Source organism: Ranitomeya imitator, chromosome 1 (assembly GCF_032444005.1).
Source record: "Ranitomeya imitator isolate aRanImi1 chromosome 1, aRanImi1.pri, whole genome shotgun sequence".
NCBI classification, from domain to species: Eukaryota; Metazoa; Chordata; class Amphibia; order Anura; family Dendrobatidae; genus Ranitomeya; species Ranitomeya imitator.
Window position 1 is genome coordinate 660,950,721 of NC_091282.1, and position 24,599 is coordinate 660,975,319.

General features: G+C 46.1%; 1 protein-coding gene across 1 annotated transcript; it reads left to right on the forward strand.

The window, feature by feature from the left end:
* Positions 1–3,001: 3,001 nt before the first annotated feature.
* Positions 3,002–24,171, forward strand: LMNA (lamin A/C). The gene is made up of 12 exons (XM_069728881.1): positions 3,002–3,704; positions 15,598–15,754; positions 15,831–15,956; positions 18,296–18,466; positions 20,884–21,009; positions 21,084–21,304; positions 21,374–21,587; positions 21,673–21,780; positions 21,885–22,004; positions 22,111–22,206; positions 22,292–22,537; positions 22,629–24,171. Exons 1-12 carry the CDS (start codon positions 3,358–3,360, stop codon positions 22,656–22,658), a joined length of 1,962 nt encoding a protein of 653 aa, XP_069584982.1. The 5' UTR covers positions 3,002–3,357; the 3' UTR covers positions 22,659–24,171.
* The last annotated feature ends 428 nt before the right edge of the window (positions 24,172–24,599 follow it).

The window sequence follows — 24,599 nt, forward strand, 5'->3', positions numbered from 1 at the left end:
CCAGCGGTGGGAAGGTTGGCAGGCACTGCTGTGGGACTGGCCAGCGGTGGGAAGGTTGGCAGGCACTGCTGTGGGACTGTCCAGGATCTGGGCAGCAGTGGGATAGTTAGCAGGCACTGCTGTGGGACTGTCCAGGATCTGGGCAGCAGTGGGATAGTTAGCAGGCACTGCTGTGGGACTGGCCAGCGGTGGGAAGGTTGGCAGGCACTGCTGTGGGACTGTCCAGGATCTGGGCAGCAGTGGGTTAGTTAGCAGGCACTGCTGTGGGACTGGCCAGCGGTGGGAAGGTTGGCAGGCACTGCTGTGGGACTGGCCAGCGGTGGGAAGGTTGGCAGGCACTGCTGTGGGACTGTCCAGGATCTGGGCAGCAGTGGGATAGTTAGCAGGCACTGCTGTGGGACTGTCCAGGATCTGGGCAGCAGTGGGATAGTTAGCAGGCACTGCTGTGGGACTGGCCAGCGGTGGGAAGGTTGGCAGGCACTGCTGTGGGACTGGCCAGGATCTGGGCAGCAGTGGGATAGTTAGCAGGCACTGCTGTGGGACTGGCCAGCGGTGGGAAGGTTGGCAGGCACTGCTGTGGGACTGGCCAGGATCTGGGCAGCAGTGGGATAGTTAGCAGGCACTGCTGTGGGACTGGCCAGCGGTGGGAAGGTTGGCAGGCACTGCTGTGGGACTGGCCAGCGGTGGGAAGGTTGGCAGGCACTGCTGTGGGACTGTCCAGGATCTGGGCAGCAGTGGGATAGTTAGCAGGCACTGCTGTGGGACTGTCCAGGATCTGGGCAGCAGTGGGATAGTTAGCAGGCACTGCTGTGGGACTGTCCAGGATCTGGGCAGCAGTGGGATAGTTAGCAGGCACTGCTGTGGGACTGGCCAGCGGTGGGAAGGTTGGCAGGCACTGCTGTGGGACTGTCCAGGATCTGGGCAGCAGTGGGATAGTTAGCAGGCACTGCTGTGGGACTGGCCAGCGGTGGGAAGGTTGGCAGGCACTGCTGTGGGACTGTCCAGGATCTGGGCAGCAGTGGGATAGTTAGCAGGCACTGCTGTGGGACTGGCCAGCGGTGGGAAGGTTGGCAGGCACTGCTGTGGGACTGGCCAGCGGTGGGAAGGTTGGCAGGCACTGCTGTGGGACTGTCCAGGATCTGGGCAGCAGTGGGATAGTTAGCAGGCAATGCTGTGGGACTGTCCAGGATCTGGGCAGCAGTGGGATAGTTAGCAGGCACTGCTGTGGGACTGGCCAGCGGTGGGAAGGTTGGCAGGCACTGCTGTGGGACTGTCCAGGATCTGGGCAGCAGTGGGTTAGTTAGCAGGCACTGCTGTGGGACTGGCCAGCGGTGGGAAGGTTGGCAGGCACTGCTGTGGGACTGGCCAGCGGTGGGAAGGTTGGCAGGCACTGCTGTGGGACTGTCCAGGATCTGGGCAGCAGTGGGATAGTTAGCAGGCACTGCTGTGGGACTGTCCAGGATCTGGGCAGCAGTGGGATAGTTAGCAGGCACTGCTGTGGGACTGGCCAGCGGTGGGAAGGTTGGCAGGCACTGCTGTGGGACTGGCCAGGATCTGGGCAGCAGTGGGATAGTTAGCAGGCACTGCTGTGGGACTGGCCAGCGGTGGGAAGGTTGGCAGGCACTGCTGTGGGACTGTCCAGGATCTGGGCAGCAGTGGGATAGTTAGCAGGCACTGCTGTGGGACTGGCCAGCGGTGGGAAGGTTGGCAGGCACTGCTGTGGGACTGGCCAGCGGTGGGAAGGTTGGCAGGCACTGCTGTGGGACTGTCCAGGATCTGGGCAGCAGTGGGATAGTTAGCAGGCACTGCTGTGGGACTGTCCAGGATCTGGGCAGCAGTGGGATAGTTAGCAGGCACTGCTGTGGGACTGTCCAGGATCTGGGCAGCAGTGGGATAGTTAGCAGGCACTGCTGTGGGACTGGCCAGCGGTGGGAAGGTTGGCAGGCACTGCTGTGGGACTGTCCAGGATCTGGGCAGCAGTGGGATAGTTAGCAGGCACTGCTGTGGGACTGGCCAGCGGTGGGAAGGTTGGCAGGCACTGCTGTGGGACTGTCCAGGATCTGGGCAGCAGTGGGATAGTTAGCAGGCACTGCTGTGGGACTGGCCAGCGGTGGGAAGGTTGGCAGGCACTGCTGTGGGACTGGCCAGCGGTGGGAAGGTTGGCAGGCACTGCTGTGGGACTGTCCAGGATCTGGGCAGCAGTGGGATAGTTAGCAGGCAATGCTGTGGGACTGTCCAGGATCTGGGCAGCAGTGGGATAGTTAGCAGGCACTGCTGTGGGACTGGCCAGCGGTGGGAAGGTTGGCAGGCACTGCTGTGGGACTGTCCAGGATCTGGGCAGCAGTGGGTTAGTTAGCAGGCACTGCTGTGGGACTGGCCAGCGGTGGGAAGGTTGGCAGGCACTGCTGTGGGACTGGCCAGCGGTGGGAAGGTTGGCAGGCACTGCTGTGGGACTGTCCAGGATCTGGGCAGCAGTGGGATAGTTAGCAGGCACTGCTGTGGGACTGTCCAGGATCTGGGCAGCAGTGGGATAGTTAGCAGGCACTGCTGTGGGACTGGCCAGCGGTGGGAAGGTTGGCAGGCACTGCTGTGGGACTGGCCAGGATCTGGGCAGCAGTGGGATAGTTAGCAGGCACTGCTGTGGGACTGGCCAGCGGTGGGAAGGTTGGCAGGCACTGCTGTGGGACTGGCCAGCGGTGGGAAGGTTGGCAGGCACTGCTGTGGGACTGTCCAGGATCTGGGCAGCAGTGGGATAGTTAGCAGGCACTGCTGTGGGACTGGCCAGCGGTGGGAAGGTTGGCAGGCACTGCTGTGGGACTGGCCAGGATCTGGGCAGCAGTGGGATAGTTAGCAGGCACTGCTGTGGGACTGGCCAGCGGTGGGAAGGTTGGCAGGCACTGCTGTGGGACTGGCCAGCGGTGGGAAGGTTAGCAGGCACTGCTGTGGGACTGTCCAGGATCTGGGCAGCAGTGGGATAGTTAGCAGGCACTGCTGTGGGACTGTCCAGGATCTGGGCAGCAGTGGGATAGTTAGCAGGCACTGCTGTGGGACTGGCCAGCGGTGGGAAGGTTGGCAGGCACTGCTGTGGGACTGGCCAGGATCTGGGCAGCAGTGGGAAGGTTGGCAGGCACTGCTGTGGGACTGGCCAGCGGTGGGAAGGTTGGCAGGCACTGCTGTGGGACTGGCCAGCGGTGGGAAGGTTGGCAGGCACTGCTGTGGGACTGGCCAGCTGCAGCTTTTCCTCAGCTCCTCCCAGGGAATGTTATTATAGTTCCTCAGTGTCAGGCAGTCAGAGCCGGGAGAGTGCAGCTCAGATCCCCATACTCTCTCCTTCATTCTGCTCCAGAGAAAGCTGCGATGGAAACGCCAGGAAACCGGAGGACCAACCGGGGGCACTCGTCCACGCCACTGTCCCCGACCCGTATCACCCGCCTGCAGGAGAAGGAAGACCTGCAGGAGCTTAATGACCGCCTGGCCGTGTACATCGACAAGGTGCGCTCCCTGGAGTCGGAGAATGCGGGGCTGCGCCTGAGGATCACCGAGTCCGAGGAGGAAGTGAGCCGCGAGGCGTCCAGCATCAAGACCGCCTATGAGACGGAGCTCGCCGACGCCCGCAAGACCCTGGACTCTGTGGCCAAAGAGCGGGCTCGGCTGCAGCTAGAGCTGAGCAAGATCCGGGAGGAGCACAACGAGCTGAAGGCACGGTAAGGAATATATGTACCGGGATACAGGGGGGTCTAGGCAGCTGTAGGATATAGGGGGTCGTCATATACGGAGAATAGAAACTGTGATTATACAGCGTAAAATAGATAGGGGAGGTATATACAAGGATAAAGGGCATATAGACTAGGACGGAATATAGGAGGTATGGAGTGCGGGCTATTCCGTGAATTCTAGGAAAGAGTATAACCAGGAGCTATTTCCTACGGGGGTATTCCTATCCGGGGGATATATAGGGCATCTACATGGGATGTGGACTAATGTTGGGTATAGGGCTGTGCACTATGGACTGTATCACCGTTAACCCCTTGTGTGCGGCAGACTTTGCTCCTTTTGCATCTAGTTTTGGTTTGAATCGTGGCGAGGTCTCCCATGGTCACGACTTTCACTTTCTCCAGGAGCGGATATGGGGGTGAAATCCCCGTCCACTGCTCCTGTATTAATAGCCTTTGCTGCAGACAGAAATAATCTGATGGTGGATTGTGTTTGAGGACTGACTCATAGCGAAGCTGAATGCTTCACCCCCCACCCCTGTGCCCGGTACTGTGCTCCCATTACTGCCTGGTGATATACCCCCCAAACTGAGGATTTATTATGCAACCTATAATATGGTTCCCAACATTCAGCCCTCAACATCTGGAATTGATTTTTACGCCTACTGGCAGTCCCATTGCTGAAAGTCGATGCCATCTGGTTAACGTTTTCATGCCCCCTCAATTTTTGTGTTGTATTTGGCATTGAAGCACAGAGTATTTAAGCTTCTCTGTGCTCACAATATCAGGTCACATGGAGACTGGCAGCTGCTTCCTTTGCAGCTGTCATCTTTATCTGCCATTGAGCCTATTGTGCCCTCCTGCCGTGCCATCAGTGTTCTACAGACTGTAGCCATGTCATGTTGTGCTGCTCGTCCATGTGTTGTGTCTGGGCAGCCGAATGTACACTGATATGGGCACACCCAGCGTGCCGCCCGCTATCGACAGAGAAAGTCAGGGCGGGTGATCTTCAACTCCCTATATGGCATCTTCCCTCCGATGCCGGGGAAAAATCTGGTGTCCTGCCAACATCCTTGGTTCTGCTTTTAATTTTCTAACCCATCCTCCTCCTCGTTCTGCCTTTTATCCGTAATTGTCCCCCTCGATCTACCCCCAATTACATACACATGTGGGACGGAGCCGGCATACAAGACTTTTTTTTTTATTTTCCATGGTTGTCAAAATTTCCACCTTAAAATATAGGGAATATCTTTGATCTAAAAGCATGGCCCCTCGCACCGTACCTAATTTTAAGTGTCAAGAATAGTCGTTTTTGCTGAGGTCCCAACATGCGATAAAAAGGGGAATGATTATAATAAGAATAGGGTGATTCACACGAAATGAGCGGGAGACGTTGTGTGACGAGTCGTGCCTATATTGGGAAGCCTCGCTTGTGACAAATCCCCCAGCGTTATACGGAAAAAAAAAACAAAACCTAAAACTTGGCCAGTCAGCTTGTTGTCTCGTTTATTTTGTGACAATGGGAGTAGGTAGCAGCAGGGCGTCACTCAGAATGTGAAAATAAAACTATAAAAATGTGTTTTTGTAAACTAATTAATTGTGGGTTTCACTATCCTTCACAATGGTTACAAGATGGCCGCCACACTGAGGTAAAACCTGTGGCTATAATGAAGTCAGTAACCTATAAAGTTTAATATGTACATAGCAAAGAGGGTGTGATGGGTCCACATGGATTGTTACGAGCGTCCCTCCTGAGGGAACACGTGATAAGCAATATGGTTTCCACCTGATGTTTTGAGGTAAATATATCAGCCAGGTACAGTCATCCTATTCATAAACCAACCAGTGATTTCTGAATGGCACCCCCCCCACCCCCCATTTGACGTAAATTGTATCTCTCGCATAGCTTTGACACGTACGTGTGAAGCAATATGGCCACCGCCTGATAATTTGAGGTAAATCTATCAGACTGTTACAATAAATTAGTCTGTGGTTTCTGAGGAGCACCACCTGTCTGATATAGCGACGATGCATACCTCAACAGGCTGGGAACACGTGCGAGGCAATATGGCCGCCTGATGTTCTGAGATGAATTTACCATCTCATTCATTACCTGTCGGGATGTTCCTCCCCCCAATCCCCCACCCGTCTTACTTAACACTTATCTCTCGTGTAGCTCCTACACACACCACAACGTAGGTTGGGTATAGTGCGTGGGGCGAGGATGCAGGTCGCTGCCACTTTGGGCTGTATGTCTTCAGCCCCACACATTCCTTTAGTGAACGCACAGAGTAATGGTGTTGTCACCTCAGATGAATTCCTTCCGTATCTGAGGTCACCCAGATTTTGGCGTGGTGAATTCTTCTCACTTTCAGGCCCACGCCTGCTGTTGATATTTTACCTGTTGTTTCCATGGCAGATCATAGGCTGGGACCTGCCAGCTCATAAAGTAGTAATGTGCGGCTCATCTCTTGCATAATGCTTCGTAGCTCGGCAGCGAGTTGGGTAACTTGACTGTCGCACACCTTGGCACGGCTTATGTGCTCTGCCGCACCCGTATTGTAATCACAAATACCGTAATTCAGCACGAAAGGGATAAATAGTTATCGTGCTGTGAAACACCTGGTCTGCAGCACAGAGGATTTTAGGACGCCAATTTTAAGATTGAGCACAGAGTATTTAAGGAGGTGTGTATTTGAGCACTGACATCCCAGGCAAAGGCCCTTGTGGCTGTCGGCCATCAGTCAGCATCCCACGTGCCGACGTCTCAAATTCCACATGTCGTCTACATTGCTTCTTCCCGGCAGCCACTCCCGTAACCTTGATAAAAGTCTCTTTGTCCGGACAATCGGCGGGTAGATATGGCCACTAAGGCTGGCAGGTTGCCCTCAAATTTTGTACCCTTTAACCACCTCTGCGCCAGTCACACAAAATACCGAGTGACTGGCAAGACTGACGTTTTTGAGGAACATGTCATGGATCAGATGCTGACAAATAATGTGTTGCCCATAGCAACCAAAGAGTTGAATTTTTCCATTAGCAACCAGTGCTTGCGTCTGTCCCCTAACCAATAAGATCACTGCTTTCACTTTTTAACTAGCTATTCAAAAACTGGTTACTATGGTAATGTCGCAATTTTCTTTATGGTTGCTATGGAAAACACTATAAGTCAGCCATTGCCCTCTAGATTTGCACAGTAGTGTCGTCTCATATCTGCGGGCCACTCCCTGTGGGACAGGGTTCACTTTTTTCTCACATTTTTTTGAATTCCTGACTCTACCGTTAAGCGAAAGCATTTTGTCTTGGTGTGTAATGTGTAAAGAAAGCTGGAAACTCTCCAAATGGGTCACCGGAGGTTGTCAAAGTTACCCGGCATCCATCCAGAAAGTTGCTCCCATACACTTGGTCATTGCACCTGGCAGACATGCCTGTTTACCATTTCCTGGGCAGCGATTGGATGCCCGTATGGGTAGATGTGAGGTTCAAGTTCGTGGTCTTCTCCCATGTTGCGGTCATCGGGTTACATCTTCCTAGTAAAAAAAACAAACACAATACATTGAGCATCGTCTGTATTTCCAGCAAGATCTAGGTGGTGACTTTTGGCCGCCATTTTGAAACGCAGTAAGTGCGCTATTGTGAGCACATACTGTATTTCTTCCTCCCTCTCTGCGGTCAGACCCCTTCCCCTTGATAAATGGTGTGAAAACAGGAACTGACCCCTAGCCTTAGTTAACTAAGGACTGGCAATTGCTTCCTGAATTATACCCCAAACCCTCAGGGACTACAGGCCAAAAAATTTCTGTCACTTACTTGGTAGTCGGTTAGCTGCTGATTTTAATTGACCTGGCCAGGCAGCTTCTTAATGTTGTAGCAGCGCTGTCTCAGCTCGCCCTAAGACATTTCATCACTGTCCCGTCCTCCCCCAAAGGAACTCGCTACAGATCCACGTCCTTTTTTTTTTTTAAATATAAACACGCCGTGCACCAAATTTAAATCACTGGGGGATCATATTTTATGAAAAAAAAAAATCCCATGATATATAACATCAAGGAAAATCTAAAGTGTATGTAAAATCTAAAATAATAAAAATTTAAAACAAATCATGCTGAAATTATTAATAAGATAAGGATATAAAAGAGAAAAATTATAAAAGTGTGTGTATATATATATATATATATATATATATATATATATATATATATATATATATATATATATATATATATATATATATATATATATATATATATATATATATATATATATAGACTATCTAAAATTTAAAAAGGAAAATCTTACAAATGTAAAAAAAATATTAAATATGCTTAAAGAATAAATGCATAAAACATAAAAAAAAAATAAAGGTATGCAAAAAAATAAAATAAACTAAAGATATAAAAAGTAAAAAAAATAATAAAACTGTTTAAAATATAAAAATAAATTAGTTTGTTTTCTAATGGCAAACACCTCCCTTAACAATTTCTATCATCTTGCAGATCTCGCTAACAAAGAGCAGCTTGTGCAAAGTCGATACGGCTTTTTAAATTTTTCCTTTTATTTTTTTCTTCATTTTATCCCGTAAATCGGAGCAGCCCTGGAGCAGAGGGGGTGGGGGATGGGATAGAAGTTTCCACTGTGGTTGTAATTATATTATTATTTCACTCTTGGTTACCGCCCAGCTCATGACTCACAACCAGAAAATATTTCTTCACATTTGTAGTTTGTAAATTAGGTAGAACATTTTTTTTTCTTCATAATTTCTAGAAATTCTTTGCTCAGTAACGGTTTCAAGAGGCGTGTTTTTTTTTTTTTTTTTCCCCCATTTTGGTTGTTCCATGTTATGGGGTTTTGAAGAAGTCATGTTCCTAGTGCAGCTGCTTGGGACGCCTACTTTGCATTTTCTGCAGTTGTCTGGGGAGGCGACAGCCACCATCTCTCGATATGTACCCCCCTATAATGACGGGAGGGGGAGACGTCTCCGCTTTTATCAGCAGTCGTTTGTGTTTATAAGGATGGGGATCTGAGGAAACCCAGCATAACGCGCAGCGTAAAAAACGAGAAGGGGCATCATGTGCTGACTGCCTAAAATCCCAGCTTTTGCTTTGAAGTTTCTTGGAAATTGTATTTCTTTAGTAAAATATTGCCAGTAGTTACTGTTGTAATTTAGTACAAAATATCTCTCTCTCTCTCTCTCTCTCTCTCTCTCTCTCTCTCTCTCTCTATCTATCTATCTATCTATCTATCTATCTATATATATACGAAAAAATAAAATGAGTACCATCGCTACTGCAAAGTAGTCAATTGGGCTTTTTCCATTGAACCAGTCAATGTAAAGGGATGCTCCTGGTTAAAATGATACTGTAAAGGGGGTAGATTATAACACAAGGATTCCCTGTTTTTTTCATACTCGGTCTTCCAATTGTGGACTAGGTATAAAATAACGGTTTTCTCGAGATTTCCATTAAATTTAACGCTCTTCTTCCCAGGGTGTGGCAGTAGAGGAAAACTGAACTCATTCTCTTGATGAGTATTGTAAGGATAAATGACATCCGGATCTCACTCCTGTACACAACAGACTTCCTTCCTACACCAGGAGTCTCTAAAGTGTGGCATATTGGGCTGAGAAACAGTGTGTGTGAACATTGGGTGATTGCCAACCCCGTTGCGGTTCCTAAAGAACATGTAATGCATAGTGCAGCTTCATGATCCTTGAACCTGCTGGTCACAGCAGCAGGTAGTGCATGTCACCTGACCTATGTGAAGCGACTAACAAAAGTCACTGTGCTCTTGGACAACCCTTCTTTACATAGAGATCCTGCTGTAATTTCCACAAAGGGAAATACACAAATAGTAAAAAAAAAAAAAAATGTAGATTTGCAAACACTGTCCTGATATGTCAGTTTCCAGTGATTGATCCCCTTCTCACTCATCATAGCTTATGAACCTGCGATTGTAGCAGGCGATAAGATGGCTGCAGACTTTACTCGGGAAACTTGTAGAAAGGGAGGGTAGGGTGTGGTTCGTTGTAGTGCGCGGTCACTGCTGTATCTGGGAATCTGGGACCTCGTGTGTTGGCATAAGAGATGGCTCTTATAGGGGCCTTCGTATAGATTTTGTATTGGGGCCTAGGAGCTTTGTTTCACCGTTAATGAATGGGATGCAACAATAATGGTGCACTTCTGGGAAAAGTGGCTGTTTTGATGTCATAGTTTTGGTGAGTTTGGTTGAACGGGCACCATACTTAGGTCGGTCAAATGTGTTCTGGGGATTTTTCGAGAGTCATTTTTCGCAAGAAGTGACAGCTTGTCCTATCAGCGACGCCAGATGACGAAGTGGCCAGCTATTCTGGCACGGTTTCCTGTGCTGGCCCTAGATAAATATGGGGTGGTGTGTACTAAGATGTTATATCATTCATTGCAGCAAGAGGATTACACTCCTTCCAGTCATAAGAATGAAGAGTTGGTGGCTATGTTGTGACCCAGCCCACAATGCAAAACAGGTGAAAATGACCACAAAGACAAGCTACTTCTCTGCGAAGATGCCTCAGTGATGTCTCCCAATATTACATCTTCTCCTATGGTGCCTGGGCCGTGGTGAGAATGCACCTGCTGAGCTACTGTATTGAAGTTCACGTGTCCTCATCCTATTATCCCAGCTTGTTTCACAGGGAAAGTATTGAGTAACAGGGAGTGGCGCTAATGTGTCACTATGTCAGAGAAACCTACTGCCCAATACTATATTCTATACAACAGTGAGACAGACCTACGGCTGGTACAGTTATTGAGGGGGGGGGGGGGGATACTGTGGATGTCACGGTTATAGGGGGACACTGGGTGTCACTGGTTTGTGGGGACACTGGGTGTCACTTGTGGGGGAGGACTGTGGGTGTCACTGTTGTAGGGGGGGCTGCCTCTGTAGTTATTGGGGCACCCTATTGGACACTGTGCTGGGGCAACACCTGTTTTATAGGTACAATGTGCACTAGTCATGACATTGACTTGGAGGGGTGTTTTGGGGTGTGTCCTGCATATTTTGGGGTGCAGTGCGTGTCTCTCCCTGATGTCACTGCTTATAATGGGAGTGGTATCTAATAAAGGGAGCGTCTGAGGATGTGGAGATTTCTCAAATTTTGGGTGGAGTGTCCCTTTAAGCCTGTTTATTTTTAGTCACTTCTTCTGATGCATCCTCAAAGTGTCCCGTAAGCTTACCCCCCCCCCCCCCCTCGGATACCAGTCATAGAATATAGTGTCTATTGTGCAGAGGAAATAAAGGCACAGGGACCGCACCAAAGCCCCTGTCTATCACCATAGAAACACAGACACAAACTGTGCCCCCTCCTTGTGGGGTTTCCATACTGGAGTGATGACTCATGTGATGCGGCCTGAGAGGAGGAGGCGGCTGTGGGAGCATTAACCCTGCCACTGCCGGGTCCGCACATGACTGCCTGGGGTCAGATCTCGTTTCCATCCGACTATCACACATGGCAAAACTAGGTGCTGGAAAAATAAGTCCTGCTCTATTGTGACTCCCCAAAAATGGGAAATGTGGTCTTACAGAAGAGATGCACGTGTTTTCGGTACGGTTTACAATTTTTAGGGTTCCCCAGAGGGCTGGGCGGAAATCTGGCGTGTAGAAGTATTAAAAATTGGCGAATGCATAGTAAGGAAGAAAAGGATACGACAGGCGGCAGCAACGTGGCAGCTTTACATGTCAGCCCTTCCTGGCCAGGAGTGTAATAACCTTATAATGTGCCAAGTGTATACACCCTGTGTCTGCAGAGCCTGAGCACAGCATTAGCTCCACCGAAATCCATGTCAACTAGTAGAATTACTGAGATCACTGAGGTATGAGGCACGCTGCGCCTTGGGGAAGCCATCTAGGTGAAGGTGATGACCTGTAAGGATGCCGCCAGGGCCAGATTATTGCATGTGAAGGGACACTGCCAGAGCCAGGTCGTTGCACGTGTGTAGGGACCCTGCCAGGACCAGGTCATTGTGCGCATGTAGAGACGCCGTTGGGGCCAAAGTGGTATTAGGTATTCTGTTTCTCGCTGTTGTAATATAAGTGCGCAGGTAGTGATTCCTTTCGCTGGCCTACATGTATGATCCCCTTCACCTTGTGTTTTCCTGTCTGGTTTGACAAGTTCCGACTTCGCCCCCGGATTGGCTGCACCCTCAGGGGATTTCTGTCAGTTTATGTTACTTTTACCTGAGATCCGGGCGTTCCCTTCATCTCGTAAAACTAAGAATGGCGGGCAGACAATCCACAGTGGGTAGTAGCCTGGCTACAATCCAACTCTGCAAAAATAATTTAAACCCCATTCCTGCAAATTAATCTTGTAAATGTGAAAATAAAATTCTGAAAAACACATTTTTTACCATTTTTATGCAATAAATGTCCTGACGTTGACGGCGGCTCCTGCTGACGTTGGGTAGCGACATCCTCTCCCACCCGCAGTAGACTCCTGTATAAACACTGAGCTTGGAAACTTGGAGTGAGTGTCCATGGAAGTGGCTGCTGCTCCTGGATCTCCGCCATCAAACGCATTACTGTGATCAAACCTTTATTTTTTAGTTTAGAGCTAAAAATACCAGAAATGTTCCGCGTCCTCCACATCCGAGACTTATACAGGGACCTCCGAAATTCATCTCCCAAAGTTTATAGAAGATTTAGCGCTTCTGACAAGTAAAGTCTGATGTCCGGCAGCTGCTGCGCAATCTGGCTATATCTGACCCTGGGAAAGGTGGGTAATAGCCAATATGGGATTGTGAGATATGGGAAAATGGTATCCAATTAATATAATTTTGATATCTGATGGAACTCTCTATCAGATGCAGTTTGGCCCAGGAATACTTGCTCAACCCCCACCTTTGGCATTCCCCCAGACCAATGTTTTTTTTTGATTAGCTGGAGTAAATAGGCCTTTGAAGCTCTCCCTTGTGTCCCCAGCAATTATCACGGGGCGTGAACTCTTGTGTAGTTACCAGCTAACTGGCTTCCTTTGTTTGACTCAGGCTGACACACATAGTGGCACCACAGATCCCAGGCTAAACCAGCACAAGTCTCTGAGATATTGAATCTAGAAAATGACCTATAATAAAATAATGCAATATCTCTGAACCTAGCTGAGCACGTAATCAGAATCTGCATTCCTTTCCCCACAAGCCCATACCATGCAGCCACCACCAGAACTCTGCATTATTGAGTTATAAAGCATAGCTGCCAGGAATTAAATACGGTAACCGTATTTCATCTCCCTGCAAAGATAAAATCCAGCAGAACCCAGTGGCGCCGCTGCCGTTCCATTTAGAGCTTCGGGCGGAATGTTATGGACATCCACTGTTCTGGCCGGAAAACCATGCTCTCTGATATGGGAGGAGGGAGGCTGCCCACCCCAGGGCTTGGCGCAACGTGTCAGAGGGGGCCATGCAGCCACCACCAGAACTCTGCATTATTGAGTTATAAAGCATAGCTGCCAGGATTTAAATACGGTAACCGTATTTCATCTCCCTGCAAAGATAAAATCCAGCAGAACCCAGTGGCGCCGCTGCCGTTCCATTTAGAGCTTCGGGCGGAATGTTATGAACATCCACTGTTCTGGCCGGAAAACCATGCTCTCTGATATGGGAGGAGGGAGGCTGCCCCTCATTTTTTCTACTGCCAGGAGGCCCGTTGGCTGATGCGGCCAGGGAATCGCGTAACAAAGAATTGGACCTGTGATCTATCAGTGCCTCCCTGTGGTCACATGCTACATTACACAGTAATTGTAATCTATCTATACCCTACCCTTGTACTATACTCCTGACTGTATACGTGTGTATATATATATATATATATATATATATATATATATATATATATATATATATATATATATATATATATATATATATATATATATATATATATATATATATATATATATATATATATATATATATTAGATGGTTGCCCGATTCGAACGCATCGGGTATTCTAGAATATGTATGTCCACGTAGTAGATTGGTCAGCCACGCAGTATATTGCCCAGCCACATAGTAGATTGCTCAGCAGCGTAGTATGTTGCCCAGCCACGTAGTATGTTGCCCAGCCACGTAGTATGTTGCCCAGCCACGTAGTATGTTGCCCAGCCACGTAGTATGTTGCCCAGCCACGTAGTATATTGCCCAGCCACGTAGTATACAGCACAGAGCCACGTAGTATATTGCCCAGTCACGTAGTATACTGCCCAGCCACGTAGTATATTGCCCAGTTACTGGCCAGTGACGTAGTATATTACCGAGGCACGTATGTCACAGGTAAAAAAAAAAAAAAATAAATAAACCTACTCGCCTAACGATCCGAGGGCCCCTTGTAGTTTAACATACTTACCATTCTCGCCGCTGCTCCTCTGGGTCCCGTCTCTCCGCCTCCTGGGATCCTGTGCAGATGGGCGCGCGGCTGCCGCCATCTTGCGTTCCTAGGATGCTTTGCGAAATTACCCATATGACTTGGCGGTCTCGCGAGACCGCTAGGTCTTGTGGGTAATTTCGCAAAGCATCGATGGGAAAGGAAGATGGCGGCAGGCGCGAGCGGACAACGGAGGGTGATTATAGCATGTTTTTTGTTTTTTTTTACTATTTTTAATATTCATTTTTTTTTTTTTTACTATTGATGCCGCATAGGCAGCATCAATAGTAAAAGTTTGGGAAACACAGGGTTAATAGCAGCGGTAACGGAATGCGTTACCCGCGGCAACGCGGTCCGTTACCGCCTGCATTAACCCTGTGTTAGAGGTGACCGGAGGGGAGTATGGAGCGGAGCGCCGGGGACACTGACTGCGGGGAGGGGAGCGCCGGGGACACTGACTGCGGGGAGTACGGAGCGGCCATTTTCTTCCGGACTGTGCCCGTCGCTGATTAGTCGTGGCTGTTTTGCGGCGACCAATCAGCGACTTGGATTTCCATGATAGACAGGGGCCACGACCAATGAATATCCGTGACAGAAGGACAGACAGACGGAAGTATCCCTTAGACAATTATGTATATAGATCCCTGTATCTTTCTAGTGCGCTTTTCGGCGATTAAATATAAAATTAATCTTGGGCTGCCCTTTTATCTCAATTTACGAGTCCGCACGCTCAGCTGGTTATTATACGCTACCCAGGTTGGTTTCTGACCCGATAAAAGCCTGTTGTCGGACGGGGCTCATATCTGCCGAGGAACTGGTGGCAGCATACCGTACTGTTAGTGAGGAACTCTGACAGCGACGGCCGGGAGGTTTACATATATGTCCTTAGCCGGACTGGTGATGTATATTCCCTCTCACTGGGAGCACCTCAATAACTCGTTCCTCTAACAAAGCCTTTCCAGTGACTATTTGCCCTCGGTGCAGTTCACTGACTGACCTGGGCAAGTGGTGGTGCCAGAGAGCCGATCCCTGCTGGGGAGAGATGAGGGAAGACTACTCACCCCTTCCCCTGTATGGTCCGTTACAGCGATGATCACCGAAGAGCCTGCAAATCTCCTGGGTGCCTAAATACTCAATTTTCCTTGTCCCTGTGCTTCCCCTCCACTATAGCCAAGTTTTAGCAGGTGGTAAACGGAGAAGGTTTGGGCCAAGGTTTGTACACTGTGAAGGTCTGTTTACAGGGGGTATGGTCTACATACAGAGAGTTCTGGTCTGGAACCTGTAACCAGTGGCCAGGGGCTGTATACAGTGTGTGGAGTATCTTGTGTCTGTATATTGTGGGGTGGTCTGAGGTCTGTGTATGTATGTTGGCTGATGGCACTATTATATGGTTTATTTGCCTCCTTCGCAATGCATGGCTTAGAAACAAGGCCTAAAGCCAGCTCCGCAAGGGTGGTGCCAAGATCTAACCTACAATGGTATTTGTGTTTTCCAGAAACAAGAAGAAAGAGGCTGATCTTCTGGCAGCTCAGGCCCGACTGAAGGATCTAGAGGCACTCCTTAACTCCAAGGATGCAGCACTGTCCACCGCTCTCGGGGAGAAGAGAAATTTGGAGGCAGAAGTGCGGGAACTCAGGGGCCAAATCGCCAAGGTCAGGCATCTATATCACCAAGGGTGGTGGATATTGTCTATATCATGTGTTGTATACTGAATAATTCTCTTTACAGCTGGAAGGAAGTCTCACCGATGCGAAGAAGCAGCTCCAGGATGAGATGCTGCGCCGCGTGGATGCCGAAAACCGTAACCAAACCCTGAAAGAAGAGCTGGAATTTCAGAAGAGCATCTACAGTGAGGTTGGTACATGATCACAGATCTGTATACCTGGTGATTGTGCTACATACTGTTGTATATGCAAAAACAATAATCAAAAAGCACAGTTTATGTATTAAGGCTGAGAGCATATTAAAATCAAGCTCTCCCAGTCTAAAATAGTCGTATAATTGCTAAGGAGGAGTACTACAAACAATTGTTACCATCCACCTCTCGTGTCTCCCCTTTTCCCCATAGTTTGTAAGCTTGCGAGCAGGGCCCTCACTCCTCCTGGTATCTGTTTTGAACTGTATTTCTGTTATGCTGTAATGTTTATTGTCTGTACAAGTCCCCTCTATAATTTGTAAAGCGCTGCGGAATATGTTGGCGCTATATAAATAAAATTATTATTATTATTATTATTATGTATCCAAGACAAAAGAAAAAAAAAAAAGAGTAGGAAAAAGACCACCAAGTAATAAAATGAATAAATAACTTTTATTAAATAATCAAACACAGTCAGACTAGACATAATACAAGTACAAAAAAGGGAAAAGGAGGAGACATGAAGGAAGACAAGGGAAAGACTGTAGGATCAAAAATAGGACTTGGACAAGCAGAAGAAAGAAATAGTCACAGTGTAAAACTCAAAAGTGCACACAAAAAAAAATCTTCCTTATTTTTCATATTACTGCTTTATAGCCCTTTTGCCCTTATGGCTGTACGTATATATCCCTTTATGCTTTGCAGCACTTGTTACACAATTTCTTCTTTAATTAACATATGGCTCCTTTATTTGGAGATTATATTACACTTTGTATAATAGTGTAATATATTACTCCTTTGCACACACTCTCTGGTTTAAATGGGTTATATTCCCATTTCCCTTTCATTCACATTGTTCGTGTTGTATTTCTTTTCCCCTTTACACTTACAGTATATCTTTCATGTGCCCTGTAGCATCTGTTACACTCTTTTGTTCATATTCTTTTTATATTACCTCTATTATGTCTTGCTTTACAACATCGGCTCGTTCTGATGTTGGAGCTGTTTTATGGAACATGGTATTTCTTTGGTACCTGGTATGATGTCTACGGTCTTCTGTTCTTCAATGAAATGGCCACCGATAGCATGCATACGCACTGTGACTTGCCCAACACTTTGATTCTCTGGTGGCTAACAAACCAACACAGTGTGCATGTTCAGTGACGTCATCGGTGCTACGTCACCCTCATGCGCACAGCGTGTTGGTGGCGGAGGAAGTGATGTATTACGTGTTTGGAGTCTGGGGCACATGTGCCATAATTATCGGTGACGTTCGGTCTCATATATAGCCCTTCAGAGACAGGACACTCTTACCACTCCCCCTTTGATAAAGCAAGCACTCGAAACGCGTGTCAGGGGTCAATGGAAGTCTGCTTGAGGTCTGGACTTGCGATGGGTAAGCCGGTATTTTACTATAGCATTTCATTTTAGTGGAATATAGGTATACCATAAAACCATCTACAACATCTGCCAGTCAGTGTTAATTTTGTGCACTTTTGAGTATTACACTGGGACTATTTCTTTCTTCTGCTTGCCCAAGTCCTATTTTTGACCTACAGTCTTTCCCTTGTCTACCTTCATGTCTCCTCCTTCTCCCTTATTTGTACTTGTATTATGTATAGCGTTTCACATTTCGATCCAAATAATGGGTCGAGCACAGAAGAGATCCATATAAAACATGATTTTATTTAATATTAAATTAAAACATAATAAAAAAGCAGATAATGGCACTAAGATCAGACTCGGATGATGGTCATACAGAAAGACCAGTGTAGTAAATTATTAATTGTGGAAAATACACAAACTAAATGCATATAAATTTAGCTAGATATTTACATCATCATTACAAAAGAAATGGGTTCACATAATGTTTGCAGTATCTGGCTTTCAGTAATAATACAGTCAAAAGCTGCCCTTTTTTCCATTATTTTGTATAAACACGGATAAATCCAAATTAGAGGCAGCTTTAAATTGATCCACCTTTTATATGATCACGAAATGATCGTGTTCTAACTACAGATAGACTGCTAAATAACATTTAGTCCACAGTTCCTCCCATGACCGTGCATACATTACGCATTCACTTTATATCTGCCATATAAGTGCTGCCTTTGTGTTGCAGTTAAATGTACCTGGTAATAGGAGATTCGTGATAGTTCTGCTGCCCACGGTCCATTTAGCTTCCCCTCACCCTGACTGTTTGATTAGTTAATAAAAGCTATTTATTCATTTTATTATTTGGTGGTCTTTTTGCTACTTTTTTGGGGGGGATACTGTTGTATATGCAGTGTCTTTGACTTTGTAGTTGACGTTAACGCCACCATCCTATTTATTTCAGGAACTGCGAGAGACCAGGAGTCGACATGAAACACGACTGGTAGAAGTTGATAGCGGCCGCCAGCGTGAGTTTGAAAGTAGACTCGCTGATGCTCTACAGGACCTCCGGGCTCAACACGAGGGACAGATCTCCTTGTATAAAGAGGAGCTGGAGAAGACATACAATGCGAAGGTGACATGGAGGAAGTGGCTGTGGATAGCTTCTTGTGGCCTATATATGGCAAATTACTAATGATATCATACTATAGTACTACCCCTGTGTACAAGAATGGAACTATTAAAAATACTGCCCCTGTGTCCAAGAATATAACTACTATAATACTGCCCCTATGTACACGAATATAACTACTATAATATTGCTCCTATGTACAAGAATATAACTACTATAATAATGCTCCTATGTACAAGAATATACTATAATACTGCCCCCTATGTACAAGAATATAACTGCTATAATATTGCTCCTATGTACAAGAATATAAATACTATAATGCTGCTCCTATGTACAAGAATATAACTACTATAATACTGCTCCTATGTACAAGAATATAACTACTATAATACTGCCCCTATGTACAAGAATATAACTGCTATAATATTGCTCCTATGTACAAGAATATAAATACTATAATGCTGCTCCTATGTACAAGAATATAACTACTATAATACTGCTCCTATGTACAAGAATATAACTACTATAATACTGCCTCCTATGTACAAGAATATAATTACTATAATACTGCCTATGTACAAGAATATAAATACTATAATATTGCTCCTATGTACAAGAATATACTATAATACTGCCCCCTATGTACAAGAATATAACTGCTATAATACTGCCCCCATGTACAAGAATATAACTGCTATAATATTGCTCCTATGTACAAGAATATAACTACTATAATACTGCTCCCTATGTACAAGAATATAGCTGCTCTAATACTGCCCCTATGTACAAGAATATAACTGCCATAATACTGCCCCCTATGTACAAGAATATAACTGCTATAATACTGCCCCCATGTACAAGAATATAACTGCTATAATACTGTTCCTATGTACAAGAATATAACTGCTATAATACTGCCCCTATGTACAAGATAACTGCTATAATACTGCCCCTATGTACAAGAATATAATTACTATAATACTGCTCCTATGTACAAGAATATAACTACTATAATACTGCTCCTATGTACAAGAATATAACTACTATAATACTGCTCCTATGTACAATATAACTACTATAATACTACCCCCATGTACAAGAATATAACTACTATAATACTGCCCCTATGTACAAGAATATAACTACTATAATACTGCCTCCTATGTACAAGAATATAACTGCTATAATACTGCCCCCATGTACAAGAATATAACTACTATAATACTGCCCCTATGTACAAGAATATAACTACTATAATACTGCCTCCTATGTACAAGAATATAACTGCTATAATACTGCCCCCATGTACAAGAATATAACTGCTATAATACTGTTCCTATGTACAAGAATATAACTACTATAATACTGCTCCTATGTACAATATAACTACTATAATACTTCCCCCCATGTACAAGAATATAACTACTATAATACTGTTCCTATTTATGTACAAGAATATAACTACTATAATACTGCTCCCTATGTACAAGAATATAACTACTATAATACTGCTCCTATGTACAAGAATATAACTACTATAATACTGCCCCTATGTACAAGAATATAACTACCATAATACTGCCCCCTATGTACAAGAATATAACTACTATAATACTGCCCCCTACGTACAAGAATATAACTACTATAATACTGCCCCTATGTACAAGAATATAAATACTATAATGCTGCCTCCTATGTACAAGAATATAACTTCTATAATACTGCCCCTATGTACAAGAATATAACTGCTATAATACTGCTCCTATGTACAATATAACTACTATAATACTTCCCCCTATGTACAAGAATATAACTACTATAATACTGCCTCCTATGTACAAGAATATAACTACTATAATACTGCCTCCTATGTACAAGAATATAACTACTATAATACTGCCCCTATGTACAAGAATATAACTACTATTATACTGCCCCTATGTACAAGAATAGAACTACTATAATACTGCCCCCTATGTACAAGAATAGAACTACTATAATACTGCCCCCTATGTACAAGAATAGAACTACTATAATACTGCCCCCTATGTACAAGAATAGAACTATTATACTGCCCCTATGTACAAGAATAGAACTACTATAATACTGCCCCCTATGTACAAGAATAGAACTACTATAATACTGCCCCCTATGTACAAGAATAGAACTACTATAATACTGCCCCCTATGTACAAGAATAGAACTACTATAATACTGCCCCCTATGTACAAGAATAGAACTATTATACTGCCCCTATGTACAAGAATAGAACTACTATAATACTGCCCCCTATGTACAAGAATAGAACTATTATACTGCCCCTATGTACAAGAATAGAACTACTATAATACTTCTGCCTGTGGGCTGTCATGTGGAGGTAAATCTCAGTATGACATAACCGTTTGATGTTTTTACAGCTGGAAAATGCCAAGTTGTCGGCGGAGCGGAACAGTTCGATGGTCGGTGAGGCTCATGAAGAGATTCAGCAGAGTAGGATCCGAATAGACAGCCTGAGCGCTCAGCTTAGTCAGCTGCAGAAACAGGTGAGCGGGACTGTCATTTATATGGAATAGATGGAGGTGGTACGAGATGTTAACTAGCATTGTGTCTACTACAGCTGTCTGCCAAGGAGGCGAAGATACGGGACCTGGAAGACGCTCTGACCAGGGAGAGGGACTCCAATCGCAGAATTTTGGCAGAAAAGGACCGGGAGATGGCAGAGATGAGGGCTCGTATGCAGCAGCAGCTGGATGAGTACCAGGAATTGCTGGACATCAAGCTGGCCCTGGACATGGAGATCCACGCCTACCGCAAACTCCTGGAGGGCGAGGAGGAGAGGTGGGTTTCCCGGAGGGTGGGAACTTTCTAGGGTCTCAAAGGATGAACTGAGATGTCTTGTACCTACAGGTTGCGGCTGTCACCCAGCCCTACTGGACAGAAGAGGGTCTCACGAACGGTACATTCCGGGGCTCATGTTTCTTCTACCTCCAAGAAGAGGAAGCTGGAGGCCGAATCTAGGGTCATCAGCTACCAACAGCACGCCAGGACCACCGGTAAAGTGGCCGTTGAGGAGGTTGATCCAGAGGGAAAATTTGTCCGTCTGAAGAACAAGTCCGGCGAGGTGACGACCACTAAGTGGCGACATGATGTTTTCAGTGCTGCGGTTGTGTACAGCTTCTCTTGACGCTATTTTCATTGTATTCCAGGATCAGGCCATGGGGAACTGGCAGATAAAACGTCAGATCGGAGAGGACAAGCCAATCATATTCCGCTTCCCCCCCAGGACCATGCTGAAGGCGGGGCAGACTATGACGGTGAGTGTGTTTGGTGATTAGAAGTGTCCTCCTCCCTCCTAGCACCCCCTGGTGCTGGATGATGTTGTAATATTAGGCTCATTACATCTTTCCTCTCTACTTAGGTTTGGTCCTCCGGGGCTGGCGTTGCTCACAACCCACCCTCTGATTTTGTCAATAAGTCGCTCGCTTCCTGGGGGACAGGGGACAGTATCCGCACAGCCCTGCTTACCTCCAGTAATGAGGTGAGTGCCCACTAGTCTGAGGGAGATGGAGGTGCAGGGTTACGTGTACTCAGCTGGGGCATACTGTTTATCCTATCAAAAACATGATTTTGCCTCATTTCTGCAGGAAGTTGCTATGCGTAAGCTTGTCCGAGCAATAGTTAATGATGAAGATGATGATGATGATGATGATGAGAGCGGGCACCACCACCACCATCATCATGTAAGTAAAGGATGACTCCTGCTTTAGTTTCTCTATTGCCCCTGGCTCTGAAGGGTTGAACTACATCTTCTCATATTCACTGCAGGATGGGCAGAACTCTGCTGGAGACCCCGGCGAGTACAACCTGCGTTCCCGCAACATCACTTGCACCACCTGCGGGCAGCCGGCTGAGAAGGGGTTAGCGGGTGCCCAGGGTGCGGGAACCTCCTCTTCCTCCTACACCACAGTCACCCGTACCTTCCGCAGTACTGGAGGAACTGGCGGGGGCAGCACCCTGGGGGAGAGCCTGACACCTCGATCCTTCATCGTCGGGGACAACCAACGTACCAAGGTAACACACCCTCCCATTATAACCATTAACAAGTCATAAATAGCAGCCACACATCATCTTCCTGACCTCCGTCCCTTCTCTATACACACAGGTGTCCCCGGAGAGCTGCGGCATCATGTAAGAACACCATGACGCCAGTGCTCATCCCGCGAAGCTTTATTTTTTCCTGTGGGAATTTTTTTTTTTCTTACATTTTTTAATTTCTTACATCAGGAATTTTATATAGAAGAATTTTTTCTTTCTTTTTGAAGGCATCCATTTTTTTTTCTTAAATGAAACCAAAGCTAAAACCAAAATAAATGCCCCCCCTCCCTGCCGTTTGCTGATGCGCCTACCTCCTGTTGACTTTGCGCTGTGGTGCCACTGTCGCAGAATCCTCAGTGGTTCTACAGATAAAAGGATTTTTTTTTCTACTTTTTCAAAAAAAAATTTTGTATTTTTTTTTTTTTTTTGTATTCACTCGGTACTCATATAAATCTATGAGTAAGAAAACGGAACACTCCCGGGCACAATACAGAGGACTGGCGCAAAGATGGTGACTCTTGCTTCATAGGTCAAAGAACCAAAGAAGACGCTTGTTACACAGAGCCGAATTTACAAGACTGATTGCGAGCCAGTTTTCCGATGTTTTCGTGTCCTCTATCATAGTATTGTAAGCAGCCGCCATTTTGTTGTAGTCCTGCCACGTTCGGCTTTGACCTGAAACGATTGCACTCTGTCTACCATTGTTCTGGTAGCCATACAAATGGGAGCAGCCTACTATGCACCAAATCTCAGAGTATAGGATATTTTTTAGGGTTGGGGGTGATGTTTATTATCGGTGGGTGCAGAGTCAGGCGAGGGAGTCATTCCCACATTTAACACTAGCCTCTATTGCTTTAATACTTTTTTTTTTTTTCTGGGGCCCCAACTCAGGTGTCATGGTCAGGGGCCACATGTTTGGATTCATTTGGGGTCTCTCTGCCATTTTGCTTTCTGTTGTATGCTGCTTATTTTCCATAGTTACCCGTGTATCCATATTTATACATTGCATGTTGAGAGATAAATATATATATTATGCTTGGTTTGATTATTTGGGGTGCTAACATTTATTTTTTATTAACTCCAAATTGTATTTTTTGAAAGATAAAAAAAAATACTCATTTAAAGGAATACCGCGTATATATATTAGGCTCCACCTCTTTGGGTGGGGGTGTCCCTTTAAAACTGGCCTTTCATAATCTGCTTTACCCTAAGCACATATTCTCCGGGGTGGAACGCTTTGATTGTCGTAGATGATGATCTATATATATATAATGGTAAATGAAGAGTTAATCCTGGCAGCGGGGTTATATCATGGAGTCCTGTATGTCATTCTGGATTAGATCGCAGTTTGGGTTTACGATGAGGCGTCAGTGAAACGCGTCAGACCCAGCTGCACTGAAAGTTGGGAGATCAGGGATGACCGGCTTGTCCGGTGCGGTAACTCGTGGACCCGATAGCTGGTACTACTGGATAGAGTCCATCGTTGGGCAGGTTTATGTTCAGGTTGTTGTCCAAGTGCCTTAGAAGCTTTTGAAGTGCCTTTCCTCCTTCCCCCTGTCCCCAGCTTCTAACTTCTGTGCAATTTTGAAATAAAAAGCCAATGGTCCAGATTTTTCTGAGTCTCTTGTCTCTTTAAGGATTGGGGTTAACTACTAACTCCGAGTATGGGAAGATTATAGTCAGAAAGCTTATTTACAGCAGGGGTGCACAACTCCAGCCCTAGGGCCACCAACAGTGCATATTTTCAGGACTTCCTTAGTATTGCCCAGGTGATAATTTAATCATCTGCACAGGTGATGATTCCAAACTCATGTGCAATACTATGGAAATCCGGAAAACATGCACTGTTGGTGGCCCTTGAGGGCTGGAGTTGTGCACCCGTTTTACAGTCAAATGGCACCCAGAGGCCGATGGTGCTCCAGTGATCGCCAAAACATACCTCAAATGATGACACTACTTTTATAAATGCCAGATGGCAACTCAAAATCCCAGATGATTATAGCCCTATGGTGCTCATCAGAGTACTATGCTGACTCCC